General features: G+C 37.7%; 1 protein-coding gene across 4 annotated transcripts in view; it reads right to left on the reverse strand.

Annotated features, from left to right (window-relative positions):
- Positions 1 to 7030: 7030 nt before the first annotated feature.
- ATM (ATM serine/threonine kinase) overlaps positions 7031 to 26506 on the reverse strand; it is an 80009-nt gene continuing 60533 nt past the window's right edge. For 3 of the 4 annotated variants that reach the window (XM_074570091.1, XM_074570101.1, XM_074570111.1), the window contains exons 48-63: positions 24970 to 25089; positions 23716 to 23933; positions 22748 to 22955; positions 21652 to 21765; positions 21113 to 21271; positions 19820 to 19958; positions 19365 to 19447; positions 17923 to 18063; positions 16840 to 16956; positions 15254 to 15403; positions 14388 to 14553; positions 12992 to 13078; positions 12799 to 12913; positions 11140 to 11203; positions 10330 to 10466; positions 7031 to 10203 (exon numbers count right to left, since the gene is read on the reverse strand). In XM_074570091.1, the coding sequence (XP_074426192.1) occupies positions 10020 to 10203; positions 10330 to 10466; positions 11140 to 11203; positions 12799 to 12913; positions 12992 to 13078; positions 14388 to 14553; positions 15254 to 15403; positions 16840 to 16956; positions 17923 to 18063; positions 19365 to 19447; positions 19820 to 19958; positions 21113 to 21271; positions 21652 to 21765; positions 22748 to 22955; positions 23716 to 23933; positions 24970 to 25089 (2202 nt within the window). In that variant the 3' untranslated portion in view covers positions 7031 to 10019. The remainder of the gene's footprint in view (positions 10204 to 10329; positions 10467 to 11139; positions 11204 to 12798; positions 12914 to 12991; positions 13079 to 14387; positions 14554 to 15253; positions 15404 to 16839; positions 16957 to 17922; positions 18064 to 19364; positions 19448 to 19819; positions 19959 to 21112; positions 21272 to 21651; positions 21766 to 22747; positions 22956 to 23715; positions 23934 to 24969; positions 25090 to 26506) is intronic. The other variant, XM_074570119.1, reaches the window with a different exon arrangement.

Raw genomic sequence — 26506 nt, forward strand, 5'->3', positions numbered from 1 at the left:
AGTCAAGGTGGATAAAACTAGATTCCTAACTCCATAATCTCTGCAGTCTTAAGCACTTGTCAGTCTTATTGACTCGGAGATTTGTGGATGGTCTTCTCCTACTAAGAGCACAGCTTTTTAAATCTCAATCTTAGTTTTTCTGTTGATTTCAGTTGAACCTGGTTTTTATGGCAGACTTTTAGTGGCCAGATTTATTCCACCTGTCTTTGGTCACTTAGAGGAGATACATCAGCAGGGAGCATAGTTGTTCAAGGTCCCTAAAGAAATTGTTATCTCTGTATGGAAATTAACATCTTAGCTGTTGTAAAATTGCTCTGGGGAAGTACCTTTCTGGCTCTGGTAGCTACAGAGCAAGCCTATGCGGCATAGGCTTCTGACTTAGATACTACAGCGAGATTTGAAAAATGGTATGAAATGCTTAAATATTCTTTTCCTTGAAATGTCTTGGTACATGCATCTGCCTCAATTTAGGCCTACTTGCCTCTTGATTTTTGATATTTAAAGAACTTGAAGTATCATAGTCCTATGTAAATGTCTCATGCTTTTAGGTTGTTTAATTAAGGACTAAGAATTATGGCTACAACACCTAAAATTGCTGGAAGGAAGCTAGTTTATTGCCAAAATTATTGCCCAGCTGTCTGGCATTTTTACTAAATTTCTGCTTTTCTTCCATAATTGTTTGGTTTCTGTTCCAAACCTCCTCCTCCTTATTTAACTTTGCCTTATGAACAAAACATCATTAGTATACCTCACATCAATTATACATGAGGCTAATGAAGCATGAGACACTACTTAGACTGCTGTTCAAGTTGTAACGTAAAGGCGGGGTGAGAAGTTAATTTATTTTTTACAAGATGATCCCCTTCAGTAAGAGTTAGCATGAAGTAAGGAAAGAGTAGGTAGGTAGGAATTACAGAACCATTTCATAACTTCCTAGAGAAAAAATACACGTAGCATCTGTGCAGTGAGTTAGAACTCCAGGTGAAAGTATTAGGAAAGGGAAATATTCTGTGCCAGGCTCATCATTGCCAATCATGTTTCTAAAGTTGAGTCATTGTCACTCCAGACACAGGTTGTGGTCGTCTTTGAGAAAATAAGCAAATACTAGCCACGCTTACCATGTAGGTTGGTGCTATCTAAGAAAACCGTCTTTCCACGGTGAAGTATCATATGCAATTATTGTCATGAACCCTCCTCTATAGCAATATGGAGCAAGGCAATGAGTCGGTTGAATCCCAGAGCCATAGCAGTCTATTAAAGCATGGTTTGAAATACGCAACTGTTGCAGTCATCATAATGTATACTTCATTTGTACTTTAAAATTACTCTAAGGATTAACTAGCTTTATTGTCTTTTATTGTTAGCATATGGTTTTGTTAATCAAGGTTGTAACACAACTGCATGTCTATTTAATGTATTTTAGAATTAAGTTTATTTTGTACTTGACTGTACTTTTTGAAGAGAAACAGACAATCTCATAAAGGCAAATGTGGTTCTTTGCAGCACTTTCTTTCTGTCTATATTTAGCACTTCCAGTATTAGGAAATGTGTGACTTCTTGCACATAACAAAATATGTCACAAAGGCCGGACATCAATATGTGGGAGCGATCTCATCAATCTTTCAGGAAAAACAGCTGGTTCATATTAATCCACAAGGATAAATCACTCTCAGACCATTAAAAAATCGATCAGTCTACAAAAGGAAGCCCCAGTTTTCATCTTAGTTGATGATAAAGCCTTTTTAGTAAATTCTAATTATTTCATAGAGAGACTTGGAAGACCAATACCAAAATAACGAGTTATTCATAAATTGGATATGTTAAATGTATTGTGTCAGCCAGCATTTAAAGTAAATGACTTATTTTATATACAGAACATGTTGTAACAGTCTCCTCCTCCAGCTAAGAAATCCATTAAACTCCTTGGTGTATAGTCAATTGGATCACTTGCTTGCTGAGACATTCATATTCCTAATAAAGAGTAATTGGACAATGCAATAGGATATAAATGTAAAAAGAATTCTTATTTTTATACCATCAGATTAATTTATTAAAATGGTTTTACAGACATGCAATTTCTAAAAGCATTATTTAACTTTAAAAGCTTCAAGCATGCCTATAATTACTATAAAAAGACCCCTCAGCTACATCTGTAATGCAGATGCTGTAATGAAAAGAGGAAACAATGAGTGAAGTATTGGAGAGAGAGGCTGAAAGCCATATCCAGTAAGGGCTTTTGGAATAAAAAAAAAAAAAAAAGAATACTTGGAAACCATTAGAATCAAGACTCAAAAAATAGTGTAGGAGTGAGAAGGAACGCGGTTGAGAAGGACAGTGGGAACTGTGCACACAGGGAGCACACAAGTTTACTTCCATGTTTTACATAAAGTAAAGCTGGTAATTTGGAACTGAATGATGACAGAACACTTTTGCTTTAAGCAATCATCGTATGTCCTGAGGAGAACCACGGTCTCAAAGGTCTGTGTTTATCTTTCCTTATTTAACGTCTACCTTAACACAATACCTCATGTATTGTCATTGATTTATGAGACCTTGTGTGTAAATGACAGAATTAAGATAAACAGATAAGAGATAATTATAAACAGATGTGTGTCACATGGAGATTTGCACCCATGGTGGTTTGCACAGACCTAAATAAATTCATTTAAAACTGGTTTTAATTACACCGGTATGACTGCTGTGTGCTGATTGGGCATCAGTTAGGCCTCAGTTTCTGTGTTTTGACATAGCCAAGGGGCTTTTAGTGTATATGATCTACTTACATATTATGCAATGTATAGGTGTGTTAACATACATTATCGACTGATTAAGGTAGTGAGGCAAGTCAAAAATTCAAAACAAAATCACAAGAGCCAGATTATCTTCTAATTTACACTTACATAATTGAAATTGTTTGATGTAATTTAGGACTCACACTGCTGTCTGGAAAAAATTTGGCCAGCAAACTGATTTTGTGAGAAATAATATATTTTTAACAATAGAGCAATACTAAGGAGAAATTATTAAGCAAAAAACCAGAGGATTGATATCAGGTTATGTCTCATAATTACAGAAACTAGCTTGTTAGATGTGCAATCTTAGGGAAAGTTAATTATCTTCTATCTCCATTTTTGTAACAAATAGAACTGTCTCTAGCTTTGATATTATTTTTTTTAGTTTTAAGTAAGTGTTACAAGGATTCGTATAGATGAAGGTATAGGTAAAGATAGTGTAATTTTAATGATCTAAATTGTATCTTTACTTGCATTTCCACTCTTTCGTTTAGACTTCCAGTTTCTTAAGTCACAGCATAATCCATATGAATTGTCTTAGATTCCACACCATAACTTAGAAAGGACAGAAACTTTTACTCCCTTTCATGAAAAAGAAGCAGACTCCACATGAGGACTGGATGGGGAGGCGGTCAGTCTCTCCCAAATAACAGGCGATAGGAGAAGACAAAACAGCCTCAAGTTGCGCCAGGGGAGGTTTAGACTGGATATTAGGAAAAAATTTTACACTGAAAGGGTTACCAAGCATTGGAACAGGCTGCCCAGGGAAGCAGTGGAATCGCCATCCCTGGAGGTATTGAAAAGGCGGGTAGATGTAGTGCTTAGGGACATGGTTTAGTGATGGTTTTTGTCAGAGTTAGGTTGATGGTTGGACTTGATGATCTGAAAGGTCCCTTCCAACCTAGACAATTCTATGATTCTGTGTAACGCCAGCTAGTTCACTTTTTCTCTGAGGTCCCAACAAGCTTTATCTCCTCAAACACTCCCAGATAACCTCACTTTACATGCAACACAAGATTCAGTGTCATTTTAAAACAACAGCTGCAGATTGGTCTGCAACTGATCTGTAGTAGGTAGTTCAGAAACTGACCCAAAATCTCCTCCTAAAGCAATAAATGTACATGGTACCCAAAAGAACTCCAGAGAGGGATCCAGCCTTGGTGGAGGTGCAAATAGTCTGCTAGACAAAAAGGAAACACAAACCAATGTGAAGACACACAGAGTGAGAGACACTGATGAGGTTGGTTAGATATTGCTTCATTTTTTATGTCTAATTGGAGTAATTGACTTAACTTTTAAATTTTAATTGACTAAGCTGATGTTACTTTCAAATTAAAGATTTGCATAATGTAAGAGTTATTTCAGATATCTTGGCAAACTTCGTGGAATGAAAATCTTGAGAGTACTGGTCTAGTGCTGAAGTGCGAACGACTTGAACACGGGTCAGGAGCACTCCAAGAGTTTCTCCTCCATGGAAGCATTTGGTTTGGAAACTGTCCATGGGAAGTGCTCGTTTGAGCAAAGTCTCTCCTGTTGACAAGTATAATCTACAACTTCCATGGCATGCTAGGGGCCTGGAAGCTGGACTGAAACCGTAACACTCTATCAAACAATGAGTGTGTTGATAAAATTCATGGTGTACTCCCTTGCTGGTAAGAAGTTGAATTCCCTTAAAGAACAGGATGGTGGGGGTGGAGGATATGTTGTGGAACCTACATACCACAAGCTTCAGCTACTGTACAACTATGTCAATTCAGATTGCCTTGTGGCTGACTGGCTGACTGTACATTTAATTATTGCTGGGCCAAAATGCAACGGTAGTGTTCAGTCAAAGGTAAGCTCAGGGGTACAATGACTGGAAGGCTTCTGGAAATTCATGGAATCATAGAATTCTTTTGGTTGGAAGTGTCATTCCAGGTAAGTCATGAGAGATGAATGAAGTACATGAAGTACAACTACCTTATTAATTGTTTCACAGAATCATAGAATGCTTTGGGTTGGAAAGGACCTTAAAGATCATCTAGTTTGTTTTACTGTAGTCTGAACTCTGCATGGAGCACTTCTGGATAGAGTTTCCACAGCCAGCATTCTCTGTACAGTGGCCGTAGAGGCCATAGAAACACCTACAACTAAATGTTTTGTCTTCTAGAAATAAAAATCTGTTTCTGTGGGAAATCTGAAGATCACAGATGCAGGTAGTTTGGGGAAAGTGTATGTGGAGGCAAAGCTGTTTTTCATATGGGAATCTGAACACTTTGGTGAGAATCTAACAGATCCTTATCTGGATGGGGAAAAAAATTACGTAATAGCAGGAGTCTACTCTCCCTTTATTGAGGTTATATACTGTATAAAAATACTATAATTATTAATAAAAAGTGGGAAGCATAATGCTGTGTGTTCATATGAGGTACTGGTGAGAACTGAAAAGATTAAAGTTTCTTGGTGGAATTATTTTTTTTTTTTTTTTTGTTCAGATGGAAGTATTTTAAGTAGATACTTGACTAATACATATCTGCTTAAATAACGGAAGTGGAAAAACTACTTAACTGTCTCTTGTTAAATGATGCACCAAAATCACAACTGTCTCCACTCAGCTTAAGGAACTGCCATTTTGGCACTTCAGGTGCTGACATCTCGCACAGCATAAAGGAATTTTTCCAAATACTCAGAAATTAGTCCTGCCCACCAGAAAAATCTATTCCAGGCATCACAGGCTGAAGAACTGAAGAACTTTTTCTGCTTGACAGTTGTCCAGATTCCTATAAAACAAGTCCTAGCTGTGATGCAGAAGCAGTACTACATTTTAAGAAATGGCTTCATTCCTGCTATGCCACTTGTTGAATTTCCGGAACACAAAATTTCCAATCCATAAACTCAATTTTCACCGCTTTTGTGAAAGCAAATGTGGTGTGGGGATGCTAAACAGGGGCTTTGGGTGAACAGATCAAGATACTAAAAAAATTCCTGCAAGTAAAATGCGTGTTCTCTATGGCAGGGTTTTCCTGCGCATGTGGAGCAGTACTCTGGGAACAGTGAGCTGACTTAGCAATAATTAATATTAACAAATATTAAGCTAGTTGTAATCCAGAGGGACAGTCGAACAACATGTGCCCTGTGACTACAGACTGGAAAACTTCATTTTGCAGTAGTTAGAAAAGCATGCAGAGGCTCTCTCCTTCTCTCCCTCCACCCCTTCCTTCTCTCACTCTCACATTCTTGATGTGTGAGCGTGTGAGGAGCATGCCCAGCACTGTTTAAGGTCCATTTTAATCACAGAAAAAAACACCCTGTCTTTGAAGAAAAATAGTACAGGGTCAAATTCTGCTAGTTAACAGACAATCTTCAAGAAGCAGAGTCAACCACCCCTGAGCACCCGCATTCTAACACTACTTCACCCTAGAAGCTGCAGGGAAGACTCAGCACCACATGGCTGAGGAATTTTTAAGAGTGGAGGACTTCTTCACAACTCAGTCCAAGAGGAGAAGTTTCTTCGAAGGGGGGGACCTTCTATAGGTAGTTGCATTTTCTCATAATCCTTTCTGCTTTGCATCCTGCACAGGCGGTACGCAGTAACTGGGGCAACCAAATGAGCTCAAGTCTGTTTTATGTTGTGTATTGTTTGGCAAAATGGGCGTGTAGAGAGGGAGGACCAGCTATGGATGCTGCCGCAGGACCTCTCCAGGGCAGGCAAGGGCGTAGTCGCTTTGCACCACATTTTTTGTGGACACACGTACAGTAGTGAGGGAAGAATGAGGGAGCGGGGAGAGCAGAAGCTGTGTGCGCCCTTAGAGATATTACTGACATTATCCACTGTGCAGCTCTGAATGAAAGCTGAAGTATAGGTGTTAAGTGCAGGACAGATGATGAGAGCGTGTGTTATGTGAACAACGCGTCAGTCTTCTCATACAATCAGGATGCAGGTAAGACTTTGAAATGTGGCGGGGAGAGAACCTAACCCCTCCCTAGCACACTTCCCAGCTTTCTCGCTGAGGCTTCACTCTTCAACCTACCTGCTGAAATGAATAATTTTATTTAATGTTAATATTTAAGTGTCATCATTAAGTGCTCGCATTAGGTAATCTCTCCCTGAGAGCTGTTTCAGGCTCTCTACCGGTTCCACAAGACAACACCACCGCCTTACTTTGGCTTTAAATTCACAGGGATGAAAGTAGCAGGAAAAATGTGTAGTGTCATCACTTACCAATCACACCACCAAATTCCCCAGGCAGACATTGGAATTGCCTGTTTACAAAGATATCTTTATTGACCCTTTTTTGTTGAAGCATTATCACTTGTGCAGATACGGAACAACAACATTAATGTATAATACCAATGTATAATAAGAGTGCATTAGCCCCTGAAGATACAAAGCCTAACATTTTAGTGCATTCAAAAACATTTAGCAGCAGTGATTACTTTTTAAAAACTCAAGAGTTTCATAGTAACATGGAATAGTGACCTAATTAATTCACAGTTACTGAGAAAATTATTATCGAGTGGTTTTATCTGTAAGAACAACAGAAGTTTCCAGATTTGTACTCACGAAGACTGACATCCTTGTTTTATTTGAATTGGATGTACCTCACCAGGTGGACAGTTTAATCTGATTCCCATTCACGGGACAGAGTTCCTCGCTGATGGAAAAGTTCAGTCAAGGTTTATCACTCAAATTGGTTTACCTGCTAACACTTCACTTTTTTTCAGTTCATACGCCTGAGGACATTTCTCCAACAGACATTTCACCAGAAAAAGCTAATTTCAAATAAATACGTTGCTGTTTAAAAACTCTTCCCCATCTTACTAGATCACAGGCTCATTTTCCTTAGAAATTATCTTTTCTAAATGTAAATGTTTAAAATTGCTAAGATGCATTCCAAGAAATAAAATTAATGCTAAAGAAGCAACGTGACTCTCGTGTCTCATGTACTGACTCTCAGATGTCTCATGTATTCTGGCGTCTCAAACACTAATCCACCTTACCATCAGTAGGAGCATTTATGACAAAACCATTGTTCAGAATTAAGCAGTATTTCCATCCAGATTTTATTTTTCTGTTATACAAGGAAAGTGTGTGTCTATCGATGATGCATTTTTGCAAACCATTCACTTCCTAACTTTGGCTTTTAAAAATTAAGGCATTACTGGAACAAAAAGAAAGCACAGTCTCTGATGGTTACTTTTTGGCTACACGAGCCTCTGCAGGGATGACAATTGTCTCAAGAATGTTACGTTGGCTGAACTCAGATCTCATTCTAACAGGATTGTGTCACATTGATTTTAATAGTTTTGGAGACTCCAAGGTTTGTTAATAATTCAAACTGTTTTCCTATGTTTGTCGGCTAACTGGTGTTTCACTGCTACAGGAGCATACAAGAATGGAAGCAGGTTTCAATTACATTTACAATTATTTGCATGCATTTTATTTGCGTTTCGTTCAGCTTGAACCATGAAAATGTATAGTCATTCAAAATACAGGCACTAAACACCAAGTTAACCGCATTGCAGAGGAATAATTAAATTATTTCCTCTGAAGTTAGACTTTCCTGAGACAATCTTACTAATATTAATGCTTCACCAGTTGCTCTGAGTTAAAAACCTAAGCTGCAGCCCAGCACGATGAAAATAGTCCTTTCCAAGTAACTCATGAAGGACAGGATCTGCCCAGTGCTTTTATGCAATATTCATTTATATGATAGCTAGAGTTTTAAAGAACGCAAAAAATGTCTAAAGAACTTCCTCTATAAGAAGCATGAGAAAAATTTCCAGTAATACCACCAGATGTTTTTAAGTCTATGCTTAGAAATAAAAATTCTTTAAGTGCTTTTTGTTCAGTCCTTTCCTACCTGCCACTCTGGAATTGCCTGGCAGGACTTTTCTCCTTTTCCTAAGTGTCACTTAAAATTCACATAGAGTGCGTGTGCTCTGGCAGTTAAGTTTCATTTTCAGAGAACAAATCACTGCATCCCTGGATGCGATTTTCCCCACAGAAAAGCCTGGATGCATTTTTGGTTCCAAGGATGAGCAGAAATTTATGTCAGCTTCATAAAAACATAATACAGAAGACTCATCTCGCCATGTTGACATTGACTTATAAAACAAAGATACAGCAATAAAAATTGTGGGAACACTATACAAATAAAAATCAGTGAAATGCTAATTAGAACAGGAATTCTTCACTTGCACTGCTGTAAAAATGCATAAAGTGTAAAATAAGATAATGTGAGAGTATGCCAAATTTTATTCATATATTTAAATATAAAGTTGATTTGAGAAGCTTTATTCAATATACCAGTGAGACTGTTATTTGAATGGATTCTCCTATTTGTATTTATTGACTATCCAATTACAGTAGGTCTTTTCACTGAAGAAAGAGCAATGTCTTCTGTAAAACCGTGTGCAATCAGAATGAGATTTTTGTGTTCAAAATACAACTGCAATTTTTCCAACAGGTGCTTATACCAAACACAGAAGGAAATACTGTTTGCTTTAGTGGCATATCTGGTACGTTAAGCTTGATTGTATAGTTGGTCTTTTTTATCAAGGAAGTCTAAGCTACAAAAGCTAAATATTTCTTATCGTTTTATACTATTAAAGTAGTGGTATAAAAATAAAGTACCAACATAATTTCATTTACAAGAGGAAAAAAAGCAGCCATGTTATACTTGGCTCAAAGTCCCTATCTAGTGTGCATTCAACTAAGCTAAAAAAAACCTGACCCCAAGAACCCTCAGTTCATTAAACATGAGATTCTCTGGTTTTCTTTTATTCTCTGTAGCATTATCTTTAAAGTATAACCCCTTTTTGAAATGCACTTTAGCTAGTTATTTCATGACTCCTGGTTTTCAGACCATCCATTCTACATGCTCACATTACCATACAGAATTGTTATATACAAGATTCCGGCTATTTAACATATACACAAAAGTGATGGATCTCAGGCTTTAAGAATGTAACGCATCCACTATGCCCAAGAAGTCCTTGCAGGTCACAAGGAACACCAAAGCACTGGTTGGTGTTTACTGTACAGTGAACAGTATAAAAAAAAGTTTTCTTGGTAACAGATTATTAAAAAAAAACAAACCCAAAACATCCACCAAGCACTAATACATATAAGCCTTCACAGTTGCTCCTGATACAAGTTTTAATTGTGAAATACCAATTTGAAATGTTAAGATACTTGCAGCATAAAAACGCGTTTCTTCTAAAAAACTGCTGGGTCCTTCCAAGTCAGACCCAAGCTTTCCATCCAGGAAAGAGTCTGCTCAGATTTTTCGGGTCCATGGCCTGCTGTATGAGGAGGTTCACCTGCCCTCCCACGCTGAGCACCGTTCCCTCCTCAACACCTTTCAGCTTCTCCTGAAGTCTCATCAGAACACGCTCAGCCACTTTGTTAAAACTCTGGTCATCACTGCTGGCAGAATAACAAAAGAAAAAGAGGTGCACTAGGCACGGATGCTCAACAACACGAGCAACATTCAGTAAGAAAACCGTAAAGCAAGGCAACAGAACAGTAGGCAGTAAGAAAAAAATCTCACACCTGGCTTTTCTTTTACATTCTTGTGGGTCAGCATGGAGCGAAGAGCTTATGTCAGCCTCGTCCTCCGGTCTCTGCTGCAAATACAAAGCTTTCAAGGGGTTCATGGTCCAGTCAAAAAGCGGATCATAGAGCAGCACCTACACAGTGAGAAAACAAACCCCTCTATTTAATGTAAACTGGTAATCACAGCTAGTCCAGTGCCCTAGCAGGAAGGGAAACACTCGGTTGGTTATGCTCATGCTAACCACAATATTAGGAGGTTTGGTGGTTTTTTAAAATCCAATAGAATTGGGCTAAATTGCTTAGCAGACAATCCAACAATAAAACTGCGTCTGATCATTTGCAGGTGTTTGTGTGGTTCCTACTTCACTGGGTTTTGCCGCTGAGTACCATCTCCGCTATGAGGTCAGTTTTTAATACGCTTCTAGGCACATCATTTTATTTTTAATGCATAGTGTAAGCTGCTTTTAAAAGTCAGTTTAATTCTCATCTTTGTGACTTACGCAGAGAGAATTTAATTCAATGGGCACTACTCACGCGAGGAATGTTGCGCTACAGCTAGGAGCGTTTAGATACTGAAGAGGGGAAACTGCATACGCCTGAAACGAATAGTTCCCGTGCAAAATGCAAACTGGTCTTGATTTTATTGAAGATTACAGGAATTAAGAAATCCGACCAACACTACTAAATTAAAATCGAACAAAAAACCCCCTACAAGAATATTTGGTATAGTAACGCATACAAAGACAAAGACAAGAAACTGAAGACATTCTGGCAGGTTACTGTCAGAAAGAATGAAAAAATGCTTACCTCTACAATAGTCAGCAAAGCTTCTTGAGAATTTCTCATAACAGCCATTGTTTTCTCACAGCATCTAGAAAATATTTTACTGTATTTTTAGGTTCTTTTCAGTAAAATGGAATGGTATTTTCATCATTTAAATAATGGATATTTGTACCCTCCTTAAAGGCCAATTTCTAACAACTGACTAACCTCACTGACGTTTCCATTTTTGAAAAAATAAATGGAGACATTTAGAAATGTAAGACGAGAAGGAGACTGGATAGTTCACTGATTATATTCCCTATGGGAAGGATACGACCCGTTTCACTGTCTGAAATGTCTCTAGATGCAGAATTAACCACTGAGTTAACACTTGACTGTTAACTGCCCCGATGGCAGAATTGCCTGGCCGGATGAAAACGCGTGTGCCAGAGGAGCTCGGCAACAGGTCGGAGGATCTCGGTAGGGTTCCTGAACATGGAATGAGCAGATCCAGTAGCCAGAGACATGAAGCTATTTCAGAAATCTCCTCAATGAGTGTAGAAGCAGGAATTGCTACCTACATTCACTCCCAAGTAAACTAAGCTCATGGAAGGAACATGAAACTTTCCTTATGGGACAGGTACTCCAGTGAAAGAGCGATTAGGCCTCCTGCCTACTTCAGGATGAGAACACACACAACAAAGCTAACTATGCTCACACCCAACCCTGAGATGACTTGTTTATGCACTTACACCTGTACTGTTAATTACAAGTCAGTCTGGCTGAGGCAGAAACAGTATCTGCACCAGGTACCTTTTATACTGTATTTGCGTCACCTGGAGTCAACCAATTAATGTTTTTCTGTATCATGAGACAGAAGTTTCAGAAGCAACACGAAACTGAATTTGACAGCATCGTGTTTAGAACCGAAGTGGCAGTGACTGTTCCTTCACAGGACAAAGGCACATCAGGAACCACTTATTAATTGCTACCTTAGAAAGACAACACTTAAACTATGTCCTTTTTTAAAGACATGGAAGTTGGGGTTTGCAAGCACTATGTTAACGAACTTCATGGAAGTCCTGAAGGAGAGAAGTGTCCTGCTTTTTAGGGCTCTCTTGGGTCATTCACAGGACATAGGATGGAGGCTGACAGAAACTCAGCCCTTTGGGGATTTTTCTGTTTTGCAGCTCAAATCTGTTGTAGGGTTTATATTTTGCACTTGCAAAGTAATATCAAATATATGATCCGAAAGAGGAAAAAGACTTCAAGTTACTTACATAAAACTGAACAGAAATAAAAGACAGAACAAAATGGTTCGAAAAAACTTAATAGCTCTGAATATATAGTATAGCTCTGAAAGAAATACGTAATTCTGAAAGAAAAAAAATCCATCCGTCTAAATCAAGGGATGAAATTTAGCTGTGGAGCCTCTGGAAGCACTGAGCCATCCCGGAATTCCACAAGAGGGTGACAATAACCCTTAAGTTAGTGAAGAATATGAAGAGCTGGGCAACAACAATGAACTTGTAATTAGTTATATAAATAAGAGCATATGAGTTAAAAGGACAGCATTTATGTTTGGATATTATCAACAGAAATCCGAGTCTCCTCTCAAGCATCAGAACTATTTAACGTACAGCAGTCATAATGCCGGAAGTACCCCACTGCCTCCTTAGCCCTGTGCAGCGTAGGAGCGCTTACCTTCTGAAGACTCCTTCCACGCCAGTGATACCCATTCCATCCACGATGTCCCTGGTTAATCGAAATGGAACAGTCTCTGGCGTGGGAAGGATTTTGCCTTGCTCAAAAGCAACCCCTAAATGACAGGATAATAAATGTTTTTAAAAATGTTGAAGTGAAGAAAAATTAAGGTTCTCTTGCCTGTTCCACTTACCCAGATCTATATGCACTAGTTCTGCAGTTTGCTCATCTATCAAGATATTCTGAACGTGTCTGTCTCCGAGCCCAAGAATGTAGCCAACTAAAACAAAAAGGCAAGTGTTGAAACCATACTTACATGCCATAAAAACCAGGAAAAATTTAACGAAGATTATTAGTGTAATATGTGCAAACAAATTAGAAGTGAGAACATTTCTTCCCCTGTGTATGCATATTAATCCAGTAAAGAGCAAGTGCCTTTCCACAAATCCAAAGAGAAAAGATTAACTGAATGCAATTGCAAAAAGCTTATTCTCATACAACCGTGTATTGTTTTATCTACCCCACAGACTTCTTGCCCATTTCTCTCTGTAGATAGGTTAAGCAAACAATTTCATAGCTTTCAAAAAAAAAAAAAGATAAAATGCAACTGCATAATAAAATTAGTGTTTGTTATTACTACTATTTTTAAGAAAACCGTTTAATTCACAGTATCGTGTAATCCAGAAAACGGGACTGGACATAATTCAGTCCATAGTTCACTTGGGGCAGCTCAACTACACCTAAATAGTTCCTGAGTGATTCTTGTCTGAGTCAGTTTTAAAAATCAGTGCGTTACTGTCATTATTGTAGAAAACCTCTGAACTGGATCTCCCTTGCTGCAATTGACACCTGTTAGCGTTTTTCTATTAGCTGATGGACATGGATAGCGGTAGTACTCCTACAAAATCTTTCATCTGAATTCTGCTAAACTGTAAATGTACTTAATTTTTTTTTCTGTCAAAAAAGGGAGTGTATAAACAACACGTTCACAACGTGGCAGCAGGGTTGGCCATTCTATGATCTAAAATAGGATCTACTGCAATGTATACAATCTACTGTCAAATATCTTCCAGAGGCTCAAGACAGAACTGAGTCATCCAAAGAAAATCCACAATCCAAGTACATATATTTCCTTATTAAGACAGAAAAATCAAAGGAAGAATGCCAGAGTTTAAATAACCGTTTCAGCCATGGCTAATAATGCCACTACAAAGAAAGCAAAAGATTAAGCTTTTCAACTCAGTTAAAACTTTTGACGCTACACATGAAATGAATAAATGTTGAATCAAACCAACAGAATTAGTCAGGCAGAAACTTTAAAAAAATCTACCAGAACCTAAAAATACAAACCACTATATAAAACAAAGAAACACAGAATTTCATCCTATCTTTCTACTGCAGAAAGGAGGATGGGGAGGAATGAATCAGAAATCTTAATTACAAAAATAATGCTGGTGTTCTTGCTGGCATTTTTTGCCCTTTACTCCCCCTTTTCTGACATGTGATAAAAGCAGAATAGCCATTAGTTCTGAAATGGTATAAACTCTTTGTTTATAATCTAAAAAGCCAATGTTAATAACATATAATACCTATAGAAGATGTAGCCACACTGCGAGTATATGCCAATCGTTTTTCAAACCACACAGCTGGATCCAGGAATTTTTCCATGCAGAAATAACGAAACACAGGTTGGAAATTCTCGCAGACTTTCATGAAGATGTTGTATTTCTCTTCAAAATGTTTCTTTTGTGCATCCTTTAAACACATAAGAAATGTTTTCCCCGTGATTGATTGCTTTGGAAAGAAATTACCTCTTTCTTGGAAAGAAATACATTCCTCCTTTACCCCATCAAATACTGTTCTCGCTCCTTTCTCTCTCTGAGCTATGAATTAATGTCTTTTTTACAGCAATCATTAATGCACCTATTTACTAAACAATTCTATTTTCATACACAACTCATGGCTACATGGAAAAACCACACTCCTAGTTCTTCGGTTCAGCAGGTGTATGTATTTTATACGCATGTACAGGTAAATGCATCTTGTTGGGAGATACTTCCCCTTGCAGTCTGTGCTGGTACCTTTGCTTATCTGATGGCTCCATGTCACTGTCAGAAAGTCATTCTCACTCATTCACACGCAAGAGCTGCACAAAGCCAAAATTAAATATACTTTCATCCTGTTAATACTATACAGATTTAAAAGGAAAGAATCTCTTGCACAATCATGGCTACATAAAGTAACAGGTAAACACGTTTGCAATTTTCTAAACGTATGGTGAGATGGTTTGTGGAACTCAACTAAAAGTCTGAAGATCTATTAATTCCATGCCACTGGTCAGATTCATTATTATATACTAGAAGTATCATATGTAATTCTCCGTAAATTCCGCCCCCCTCCCAGTAAAGAACATAAGCTAGCTATTTATTTTTTTTTTTAGTTATTTTTGACTCACCATCATGATTTTCTGACACTCATAGCTGGAGTAATCTTTTGGCCTGTATCTCTTGTGAGCTCCCTCTTCGACGTTGACCAGGAACTCCCCAATGGGAGTTGTTCCCGAGCACCACTCGAGAACGCCGCTTCTCTGAGAAAGGGGAACCACCTGTAAGAACAAACCCAGCGCTGCGTGGGGGAAGGTTATACACACACAACGATGAACGTGCGTCCTGCAGATCAGGGAGGCATATCTGTGTTTGTTCAAAAAGACGTAAGACCAAACCATCCAGCTGACCACAATATTTGTTTTAAATACAAATGTATACATACATAAAATACACTCATGGTTTTTCTACCAAATACTTGCAATTTTTTTCATAGCCCAGAGAACCTTCCACTACCTACTTCAGTACAACTTAATGATTCCACTCAATTTGCATGTTTGTATTCGTATTCTGGATGAGCTGTGATTGGCAACAGCTTGCTACGCTTGAATGGGATAATACAAGCATTGTGCGAATTGCATGGACAAGTAAAATTTGGAACATGGTACATGGAACATGGCAGCTGCGTGAACATATTAGGCTTGTCTTAGTCTGCTTCTCACCCTAGGGAACAGTTACTCACTTTGAAACGGGGGGCACTAGTTCCCTCAATTGCTGTAGCAGACAGAACTGGCCAGACCGAACGACCTCCTGCCCTCAGAGAAATAGCTACTGCCTATTTCCTTCAACTTCCTTTTCTTAGGAAAGTCTCTGTATCTCATAATGCAACCCCCGTTCTCTTTTCCCCTGCACTCATTCCTTTTTACACATAAAAACCCCTCAGTCATCATTGAAAATTATTAAAAAAGTGTGACTAACTCCACCTGTGAATTCTTAAAACTAGGCTAGCAATTCAGATTAGCTCCTTTAGAGATTCCAGAGCGCACGTTTCTCATTTGTCAAGGACAAGTACTTTTACTTAGAGAGTACTTATTCAGAACCCACCGTCACAGCTATTATTATAATCCGAAGCACATAAAAAGGAAGGAGGTGGGTAAAAGTCCTGTTCAAATACATTTTCTGCATTCACAATAAGAATTTCTTGTTGCATTTCCAATTCCAACAAAAACAGTTCCGCGATTCAAATTCTGCATCAACAGACCCTAGATGGGACTTAGGTGTTCCTAGATGGAACAGACTACTAGATGGGACTGGATTCAACTGTAAGGAATACTGCAAGACTAAAGTTAATTATTAATTAATTAAGGAATATCACAAGTCTAAAATTAATGAGAACTGATAAACGAACTTGTATACTCAAGTTTAATGACTAGCAACTTACAATTCAAGGACAGTGCACGACTTCATTTATAAGTTCACCTTAAGAAAGAACTGAAGAGTAAACATTTATTTGGCATCAGAATTTTTTAAGGATTTGGAAAAAATTAAATTGTAATAATTGTTGTAATTGTAATAATTAAATTGTATTAATTGTTTATTCCATACTTTAAGGAGCAGTGACTATTTTAAGAACACAGAAATAAACACACTTTTATATTGTCTTTGGGTTAAAAAGAGGAGAATGGGGAAATATGCTGCAGCAGCTCTTTGGGGTTACCTTGTATCTTCGGATAGTTAATTTTCTCTTTCGTGTTTCAGTGTTTTGCTGGAGCAATGTATTGCACATCTGGAAAACCTGCTGCATAACAGCATCTTGTCTCAGGTCATCACGCCCCTTTAGCATAGACAGAAAAAGCAGTTAAAGAACACTTCTCAGCATCCAACTTCTTGTTCAGCAACTTTAAAAAATATATTTAAAAATTCCACAAAACACAAATTATTCTTCCACAATAATCACCTGTAATAAAATGTAATTAACAATTGGGTTTTCTCTGTATTTAGTTTTCTAACAGTGGTCAGCTGTTTAAGCAGAACCATCATTAACTGAAATTATCACCTTTTTCTTCTTTTTTTTGACAAATGTTATTTGATTAAGGTTTCAGTCAACCTACACGCCTCATGGTCCTCTTTTAAAATACAGATGTTTCATTCACCATATTTAGTGACCCAGCATGCAGATGAAGCAGCATCAGTTGGTACTGCAGTTCTGATTATTGGATGCAAATCTAGTGATTCATGCTTCTCTTTAAAACTTTCAAAACTACCCCAATACTTAACAGCAGAACAGAATTCTCCCAGCAGCTACTGAATGTTTACATTCAAAGACAGACAGAATGAAATCAATTGAAGAGAAATAAATTTTTTTTTAGAGATTTGTGTTTCTGTGTGCATGGTTTTGATTGTCTCGGAATTGTAATTCTTTTTGTATGGGGAAGCAAGAAAAAAGGAGGTATTTAACACAAACTGTTGATGGCTTTTATTTGCTGTACATTCCAGGTCACTAGTTGAGACATAACCACGCAAGGCGCAGGTCTGGTAGTTGTCAAGTAAGCTACTGTATTTTACATGCATTGCTGAAAAATAATTACAAAAATATTTAATACTATTACTTACTATTATATTATTTATATTATATTACTTACTATTACTTTGTAATTTCTTTTATTAAAGCATTCCTGAACTGAGAAAACTTACTCTGCTCATGGTATAGAAATGATACATGAGAAAACTGATATGAGAACTTAAAAAAAATTCCAAGACGCCAAGTCTCTGAGATGTCACCACAACTGACAGAACCCACCTTAACCAGCTGCCTCCTTTCTTTACCATCTGATCCTACACAATCTATTATTTTAGGCAGATTCAGGCCTCCTGCTAAGCGAAATTCTGGTTTAAAAGACTGTATTGTCACCAAATTTTCATATTGTCCTGTGGGATCCACCTGAAATAATAAAGAAGTTTAAAATTAATATAAATGTTACCTCCGCTTCACTCGGAGAAAGTGGTAATGAGTTGTTTGCTAGTATGCTAAACAGTAATATAAGCATTCCATCACTTACAAGGGTAACACCCACAAAGGCTACAAAAATACATGGTGAGCAAAGGAGTGAGTTTGATTCCTCCTTGTTCATCTCACTGGTTGAGACATGGTGCTGCAGACTTCCACTAAACAAGGCCTGACACCATTTCAGCCTCTCCCAATGAGCATTCTCCCAAGAAAACGTCCATGTACGGTTGGGGGGCATTAGGCTTACATTAGGCTGCAAACGGACCCAACCTACAATCCTAAAACTGTTGCAATCTACAGGTTCTGTATCTTCAGCCATCCTCCACGTCCTTGTGCCACACAGCAACCCTACGCACTCAGCTGTAAGGAAATATCACTCCAGCTGTTTACATCACAGACCTCCAGCTATTTCAGATAGTTTGTACTGGAGAAGAAGAAAGGCAAAGAAAAGGACAATCAAGTTGTACAAAGGAGCAACACCTGGGGCCAACGGGAGCCTACAAACAAGTGCTATTTAGCGTGGGTTGCAGTTTCTAGCCTCTGAAGTCTAATGGCATAAAACAGTCCCTTGGCTTGTTTTATTCAGCTTTATAGACATAGCCTGAGGGACTTAAACACAGGGAAGTCTGGTTTCATAACATTTAAATTTTAGGTAGCTGGCCAAAAAAGCAACTCCACACTCCTGAAACTGGTAAGTTTCCCAGGTAGAACGTGTGGCATCTGAGAATGAGAGACTATGCACCCATCCAATCAACCACTCATGCTAATGAGAATGGATCATTCACCTTTACCGAATGGTAAAAACATACAAGCTTGCCATTCAGGAAGAGCAGAAGAGGCATATCTATTAATTCTCACACCTTTCTGGACAGTTTCTCCCTGAAACTCTGAGCTAGCACCTACAAAATAGGAGATTCAGATTCCCAAATCCTCCCTGTGATTTAGGTGACTCATCATTCCCTTTGACAATGAAAGGCTAGTCAGTGCTAACAGTGGCAAAGCCATCTTCATACAATAAGCCACAATCCAGCAAATATAATACTTGGGGTCAAGGTCATCTAAAGCCTAAGGAAGCTATCTCATCCTGCATCTCCCACCTGACAGGAAAGCACCCCTGGTAGGCTGACCTGTAAACAACATGGGAATTTGATGAACAGATATATGCCCTGACTGCAAATTTGAAGTTGATTCTATGATTTGATACTATAGTCCATACTTATTTTAAATTCAGTCACCTTAATTTCCATGGTGGGAACAACAACATCCTTCAAGTTCTTCAGTTTAATAATTGGCTGGTCAGCTGGAATACTTACTCCTCCTGTAATTAAAAGGAATTAATATTTTTAAATTCAGAACCGTAAACATAGATCAAAGTTCAAAAAAAACAGCTTACGTTGTTTTTGGGACCCAAAACCTCACTGCATACTTCTGTAGAGCTGATGAAGATGACCAGAGGACAACTGGAGTTTCATACTCAGAAGGTCTGAACCTTATAGTGCAAGTAATTACTATGACTTTTAATCCCGACTCAGTTCTACATTTATCAAAAATAGGACACAGTGCTAGCACAGAATCTCTTTTAACTAAATATCAGCATTTAGAAATATACTTTTTAATCCAAGAAAATAAAATACATAAAATCCAAAAAACCGAAATGCATTAAAAGAAAAATAATTTTTCCAAGACTTACTTCTTTGAGATTTCCACGGACTAGCATCTAGATTTGCTAATGTGATGTACGCATCACAAAGTGCTTCAACGCCTCTAACCATACAAGCTCTCCTGTTTCTTACGATATTGATTATGTTGCTAGCAGCCTTCATTCTGTCCTAAAAAACTCCAACAGAATACAAATATTAGATCTTGCAGACTACACCTTGTAAGATTAAAGATGCATCATAACATGCACTCAAGTAAGTATGACTGAGACACATCCTGTGAAAACAGAGAAAACTTGCAGTAACGGACAGCCCTTTGTGATACAAACAGAAATAACGTGAAGAGAAGTTTTGTGTTGTCTAATCTGAGATAAAGAGTAAAGTAAAATATTATTTGGGATGGAGAGGGATCAAATCTGTCCAGGCAAAGTGCAAAAATTCTTCAGAAAAAGGGACAGGCAGTTTTGGATGTTCTTCCACCACTTTCCTGCTTCCGATATTTCCTCCCAGCTGAAGAAAAAGCCTGTATGCAAAAGGCAAAAATCTGACCATGCGTCCCTTCTGTGCCTAACTCTGTGAGGCTTAGCTGAGTTCAGCATAATCCTACTCCTAACGGTGGGGCCACAGAAGAACTGCAAATCTGAGAGAAAGGAGAAAAAAAGCCACGTAAAAATGTGGTGAAAAATTGTATTAGTGTGGGGGGTAGGAGGGTAATGACAAACTATGCCAGGCCTATAGTGATGGGGGAAAGAAGAGGCATTAATCTAGATATGAGATGATTCCAAAAACAGCTTCAAATAAAAATTAAGCAATAACAAAATTAACATGAAGCCACAGTTCAGTACTACCCATCATCATGGCTTTTGACATATAGAGGTCATATAAAGGAACACGAGATATACTGCACAAATACTTAGATAGAACAGATGATATTACTCAAAGCAGAAAAAATACTCAACTCAGTATGTACTTTTAACAATAAACCCACTCGAGTCTTTTTGTTGCATCTAAAATGCCTTTTACAGAATCCCACATCAAGGATATTTATCACAAAACTCTTTGCAATAATTGGGGCTATTTGTTGCAGGAAGCATTAACCACGTTTTGTTCAACCCCATAATTACTTCTTTCAATAATAATTACCAATATATGCACAAAAGGGGGGGGGGGTTATTATTAAAAGTAGTTTTTTCCTCCTACTCTTTCTTAACAAAAGTCAGCTGATGAGCTCTACATTAAATACCCTTTGACATATTTTTTTTTTCATTTTTTAACAAAATTAAAAAACTGAATATGATTGATAGAATAGAAATTTTTGTAGTCACCACATCAAGCTGGGAGATTTCTTTCGGTGCATTTTTAATTAACTTATTTCTTCTTATTGCATCTGGTTTTGTGAGGAGTTCATCTTTGTTAGCATTTGCCAAAGCTAATATTATAAACAAAGTATGATGTGGATGATCCAGGGAAATTCTAGACATTAGCTGTCAAGAAAAACAAAAAGATCCCATTATTGAAAACTGTACAGAAGAAAAAAAAATTACTTAATTAACATTATTAATTCTATTGAACTTCTGAGGTTCCTAATAGGAAAGAAAAACTAATACTTAGATGGTATTTCCACAACTAAAATACATTCAAAGTATATTCCCATACCTGCATAAGGCTATTCTTATACAACAAGAGAATCAATTAAGCAGCAAGGAAAAACGTCTCTAATCTTCTCCCCCTCTCCCTCCACTATATTGATTTTGCATCACTCAATTTATTTAGCTATAACTGCACAATGGAAGATACATATTATTAAGAAATATGCACTACTAAGCCAATCAAGGTATCTTTAGATACAAAAAACATAAATTACATTATTCAGAACTTCATGAAATCCTAAACCACCCATCATCTTGGTTCCCATCCGAGCAGCCAGCTGGTACATCAGGGGCAAAAACTTGTATGAAGGGATCTTCTCTGCATTTTTCTGTAGTAGAGAAAATTAAGTTAGAAAGCTGTACTAAACACCAAAAAAAATACCAGGTACTACCTTACTAGGTGAGGGCTAGCAATTTTGGTTTTGCTTTTTGGTTTTTTTTTGTTTGTTGTTTTTTTGTTTTTTTTTTTTTTTTCTTTTTTTTTTAAGCTGAGAGTAATCATTGCTGTGTGATCAAACGGCAGTCCAGCGACTATCACACCCTCTTGGTCCATGCCTCCTGAATGCTACAAGTCCTTCATAAGAAAACTACTATTTTCTGTTCTATTAGAGCAGAGCTTAGACAGATGGATCCAGAATTAATTTCTAGATTCTTTGTGGCAAGAGACAATCCAAATTGAAAAAAAATTACAATTTAGTTTAACAGAAGAAATAATTATGTGTAAAAAATGAGAGTAAAGGAACACTGTCTATTTTTCAAAGTTAATTATAACACAAAGCGAAGAATTAAATTATACAGATCTCTGTTATAAACAAATTGTTTTGGTCAGAATTAACAGTTTTCCTGCATGATTCTAGAAATGACAGAACTCGCCTGACAATGAGAACTTTACTGGTCCCTGGCTACTGTGTTATATCTAAGAGCTTATCCTTTCACCTAGAAGTGTATATAATATAAACTAGAATAATGTACTAAAGGGTGCTGAAGATGAGTAATATCCAAGGCATGTAAAGAACAAGATGACAACAGCGAAAGATCATGAGGTATGCTTAGTCATACAGATTTCTCAAATTAAAACGCTAAATTAAGTTAAATTAAAATGTATTGAGAGTTACAGCTCTCTGTTGAAAAACTAACTGATGAGCAACCAATGATGATTGAAAAAAGCAAGTTTTGAGGAAAAAGTCGCAGAGATACATAGGAAAGCATACTGCACAGTACTATAATTCACATTCTAGAAACACAGGAGGAGAAGGAGAAGATGGGTAATTTAACGTCAAAGCATAAGGAAAAGCAACAGCAGACACATACCTTCATCATTTCATTGACTTTATCAACTCCAGAATTTTCAAGCCATAGGGAACAGAGTCGAAAGATCCACATGTCATGTTCTTCTCCACTTAGTAAACAGCTGATATAGTTCTCCACTGCTTTACACAAGAAGCGTTTGCGATCCTCGGTTAGGGCGTGTATGGCACATTCATCCAGTTCCAGTTCTCGCTGAACCTTCACTGTGTATCTATGTGAACAGACATTATTTTTAAACAACAAATTATCTCTTAATGAACTTACAGCAAGGCCATCCCTAGTCTTCTTACTAATTGAACATTTTTTTAACTTGTTTTGTATGTACAAGCACGGTAAAATAAACAATTGAGAAACCAAATTGTGGGAGCTGTTTCTTCAGTGTACGTCCACACAGACCCACCACTCTAAAGTAAATTTTCAGTCAGTGTCTTTCTTCTTTTTAAGATTTAATCTCAATACTAGTATAAATGTGAATATCCAGTATGGGTAATTTGTGTAAAGACTTCAGTTTCCAACAGCTGAAGTTCAATTTTTTCCAATCGCTTGCAATTGCTTTTACTAAATTTTTAAGAATTCTGTATTAAGATGAATTCCTCTCTTTGACCAAATTTGTAAAGGAGAAAAATCTCAAACTCATTTATTTTTACTCTGTAACGTTTTCCCTGTCAAATAAACTAAACAAGTCCAGAGAATAAATGTGAATTCTGGCCCATGATCATGCACACTGTTTACCTGCTGCAACACTCCTTGGCTTAGTTTTGGCCCACACTACCTAGCACTCTCCTAGATCATGTTCAGGCACAGTTCAGAAACTATTTGCAGCAAGCACTACAGATTTGGCCACTGTTTTGTGGAGAAGGCAAAACGGAGCTGCAGAGATGTGACCCATGCTGTACCACTTGCCCGGAGAATTAGTAGAGATGGAGCCTTTGATAGCTCCATAGTAACCACCTCTCCCTTTGAATGCTCACCTATTTGTCTGAACTTTACGCTCCCTGATGAGGCCGACCTCCTCCTTGGCCTTCTTCAGTAATGCCTGCTTATTTTCAAACTCTGAGGATTTCATGTAATTCTCAATTCGCTGGTACTGATTATCTGAGAAACGAGCCAAAGACAGGAAAGCCTTCATCTTTCCTTTCTTCAGCTCATCGCTGCCGTCTCCACTGTGGCTTGCAGCAATTTCCACAGCCTAGAAGGGAAGTTACAATAATGATAAGACTGATAATCAGATTAACAGTGCTGCACATACTTGATTAAACTCTATTATCACAGAAAAACAGAATGGTTGAGGTTGGAAGGGACTTCCGGAGGTCATTTTGTCCAACCCCGCTGCTCAAGCAGGGTCATCTGCTCAAACAGGTTACTTAATGTTGCCTATGATGGAACATACATGCACACAAAATAAAACCTACCAGTCTGAATATTCTTCTCCTAAGTGAATTTAATCTTTGAGAAGCGTTCCAGTGCAAGCAGTCAAAAAGATTATCCTGTATGAAACAGCTGTAATAACCATACAGGAGTTTCCTACAGCTATCTATCTTTTAGAGTAACTAGGTATGAAGTTTTACAACAGTTTTACAAGCTTATATCATAAGATGGTGAGGAAAAAATAGAAGATAGTCCAAAAGTGCCAAAAAGAAAAGAAAATTACATGAGAGTGTCGTGTCATTGATTCAAATCATCAGAGAGAAGAAACCATGTAGAGAGTAACAGAGAAAAGCAACCATATAGAGTTTCACAAATTAGCATGAAATAAAGAAATGCAGAGTGGACAAATATTAATAAAAATGTTTCTACTACTGACTAAGAGTTTAAAAAAAACCAAACCAAACCAGTACTTTTAAACACTAGAACAAGACTTTCCAACACCTGGAAAGCGAATGTTACACATACATTGCCCATACTCAAAACGTGGTAAGCGAATGATCTGCCCTGAGAAGGAAAGGATGGGGATGGAGTGGAATGGGAAAAGGAAACTGGATGAGTAGTTGTAATCACTGCACTTCTAAGCCAATATTACTGTGAATTCTATAAAGCCATATTCTGAATATTTTATAAGATTACAGTGTTACACAGTATTATGTGAAACTATAATATTTTTATAAGAAAACATATTTTCTACCCAGAAAAATAAAGGCTGCATTTAATAATCTACTTGACATTTTAACATCCTATTTTAGCACAGCGTTATCTCAAAGACTGCACATTTCAAAGACTGGACGCACCTTTTCTAAGTATTTCTGCATGATGACTGTAGGGTTTTCCAAGCATGTTTCTGCTAACCAGGTTCCGCATAGCCTCAGGCACTCTGTATATATCAACTTCAGATGAGGATCATTCTCAACCTTTGAGAAGCAAGTTTTGGGAAAAAAAAAAAAGAGAAGGAGGCATCAAATAAAAATACCTTTTACATATGAGGCAGACAATTCATAAAGCTTTTAAACACTGAACATAATTCAATCACTCGGGTGTATTACATGTAATGTATCTACAGAGTCATTTACCATCCACATCTACAGTAGTCAGTAACTTTAAACCACATTCACATTCTATGTTAGACTAAAGGAGAGCACATATATTTAAATAGCTGAGAGTCTGAACAATGAAAAACAGAATAAAACAATGACAAAATGTAATAAAAACTAAATAAATTCACAACATGTTTCCAGAATTGGGATATCCCCATTTAGTCTGAAGTAGCATGGTACACTCCGTAGGAAACGTTCAGGAATCGTGGTAACTATGTGTGATCATTAACTTTTTCAGACAGACCTCTACACGTAAACTTGGTTAAAAGTGATCTGACAAGATGATGGAGGAGGTTTCCAAAGGACTTGCCTCCAGATTGGCAGCTCAGCTTTAACTGTATAGCAGGACAAGTTTCCCAAATACTTTTAGTATAGGGTACATATTAAAGACCACCAGATCAAGATGGCAACGCTGACGGTGAAATACTGAAGGATACCATAGGCTGCGAAAATACAAAACCCCCTTATGTGTACAGGGAAAATGCAGCACTGGAAGGTGAGAGGAGGACTAAATTTTTGGAGGCCCTCATCAACTGCTTCATGAAGCAATCACATCAAGTGACAGAATTTTTCAGAAAGCTTACAAAAATATCTAAGATAACTAAGATTCAGAGGCACTTGCTGAAGTAGAATTTGATGAGAAAACATTCCCCTATCTGAGGTAAGATTCCATTTCAGAAGTACAACATAAAACTCAGAGCTCAGTGTGTTTGTAAATGGAGCAGGATTCAAAGATGTGAAACAGCACCCCATGAGACACTGATGTTCCTAGATAATGGATTAGTTCATGGGACAAAGTCGTCTGAGGTACAGCAGTAAACATTTATCAGCCAAAAACTGGCCTGGAATTTCTGTACACTTTGTGATACAGCGTCAGCCCCCCTGAAATAGAAGCCTCAACTCATACTCCCACCTTTGCACAAAGATTCCCTACAGACATCAGGGAAATGCCTGCAACAGAGGTATGCTTCTTTAGCATAAAACATATTACTAGTGTCTCCCTGTATTAGTCTTTTTTTACACAATAAGAGCCAGAGATAAAATCATTATTATTCTTGTAACAAAAATATGTACACCATTACAGTTCCCAACGTAATATGTATCAGGAATAGCGTGGCCAGCAGGACTAGGGCAGTGATTGTGCTTGGCACTGGTGAGGCCCCAACTCAAGTACTGTGTCCGGTTTTGGGCCCCTCACCACAAAAAAGACACTGAGGTGCTGGAGCGGGTCCAG

Source organism: Larus michahellis, chromosome 1, assembly GCF_964199755.1.
Source record: "Larus michahellis chromosome 1, bLarMic1.1, whole genome shotgun sequence".
NCBI lineage: Eukaryota > Metazoa > Chordata > Aves > Charadriiformes > Laridae > Larus > Larus michahellis.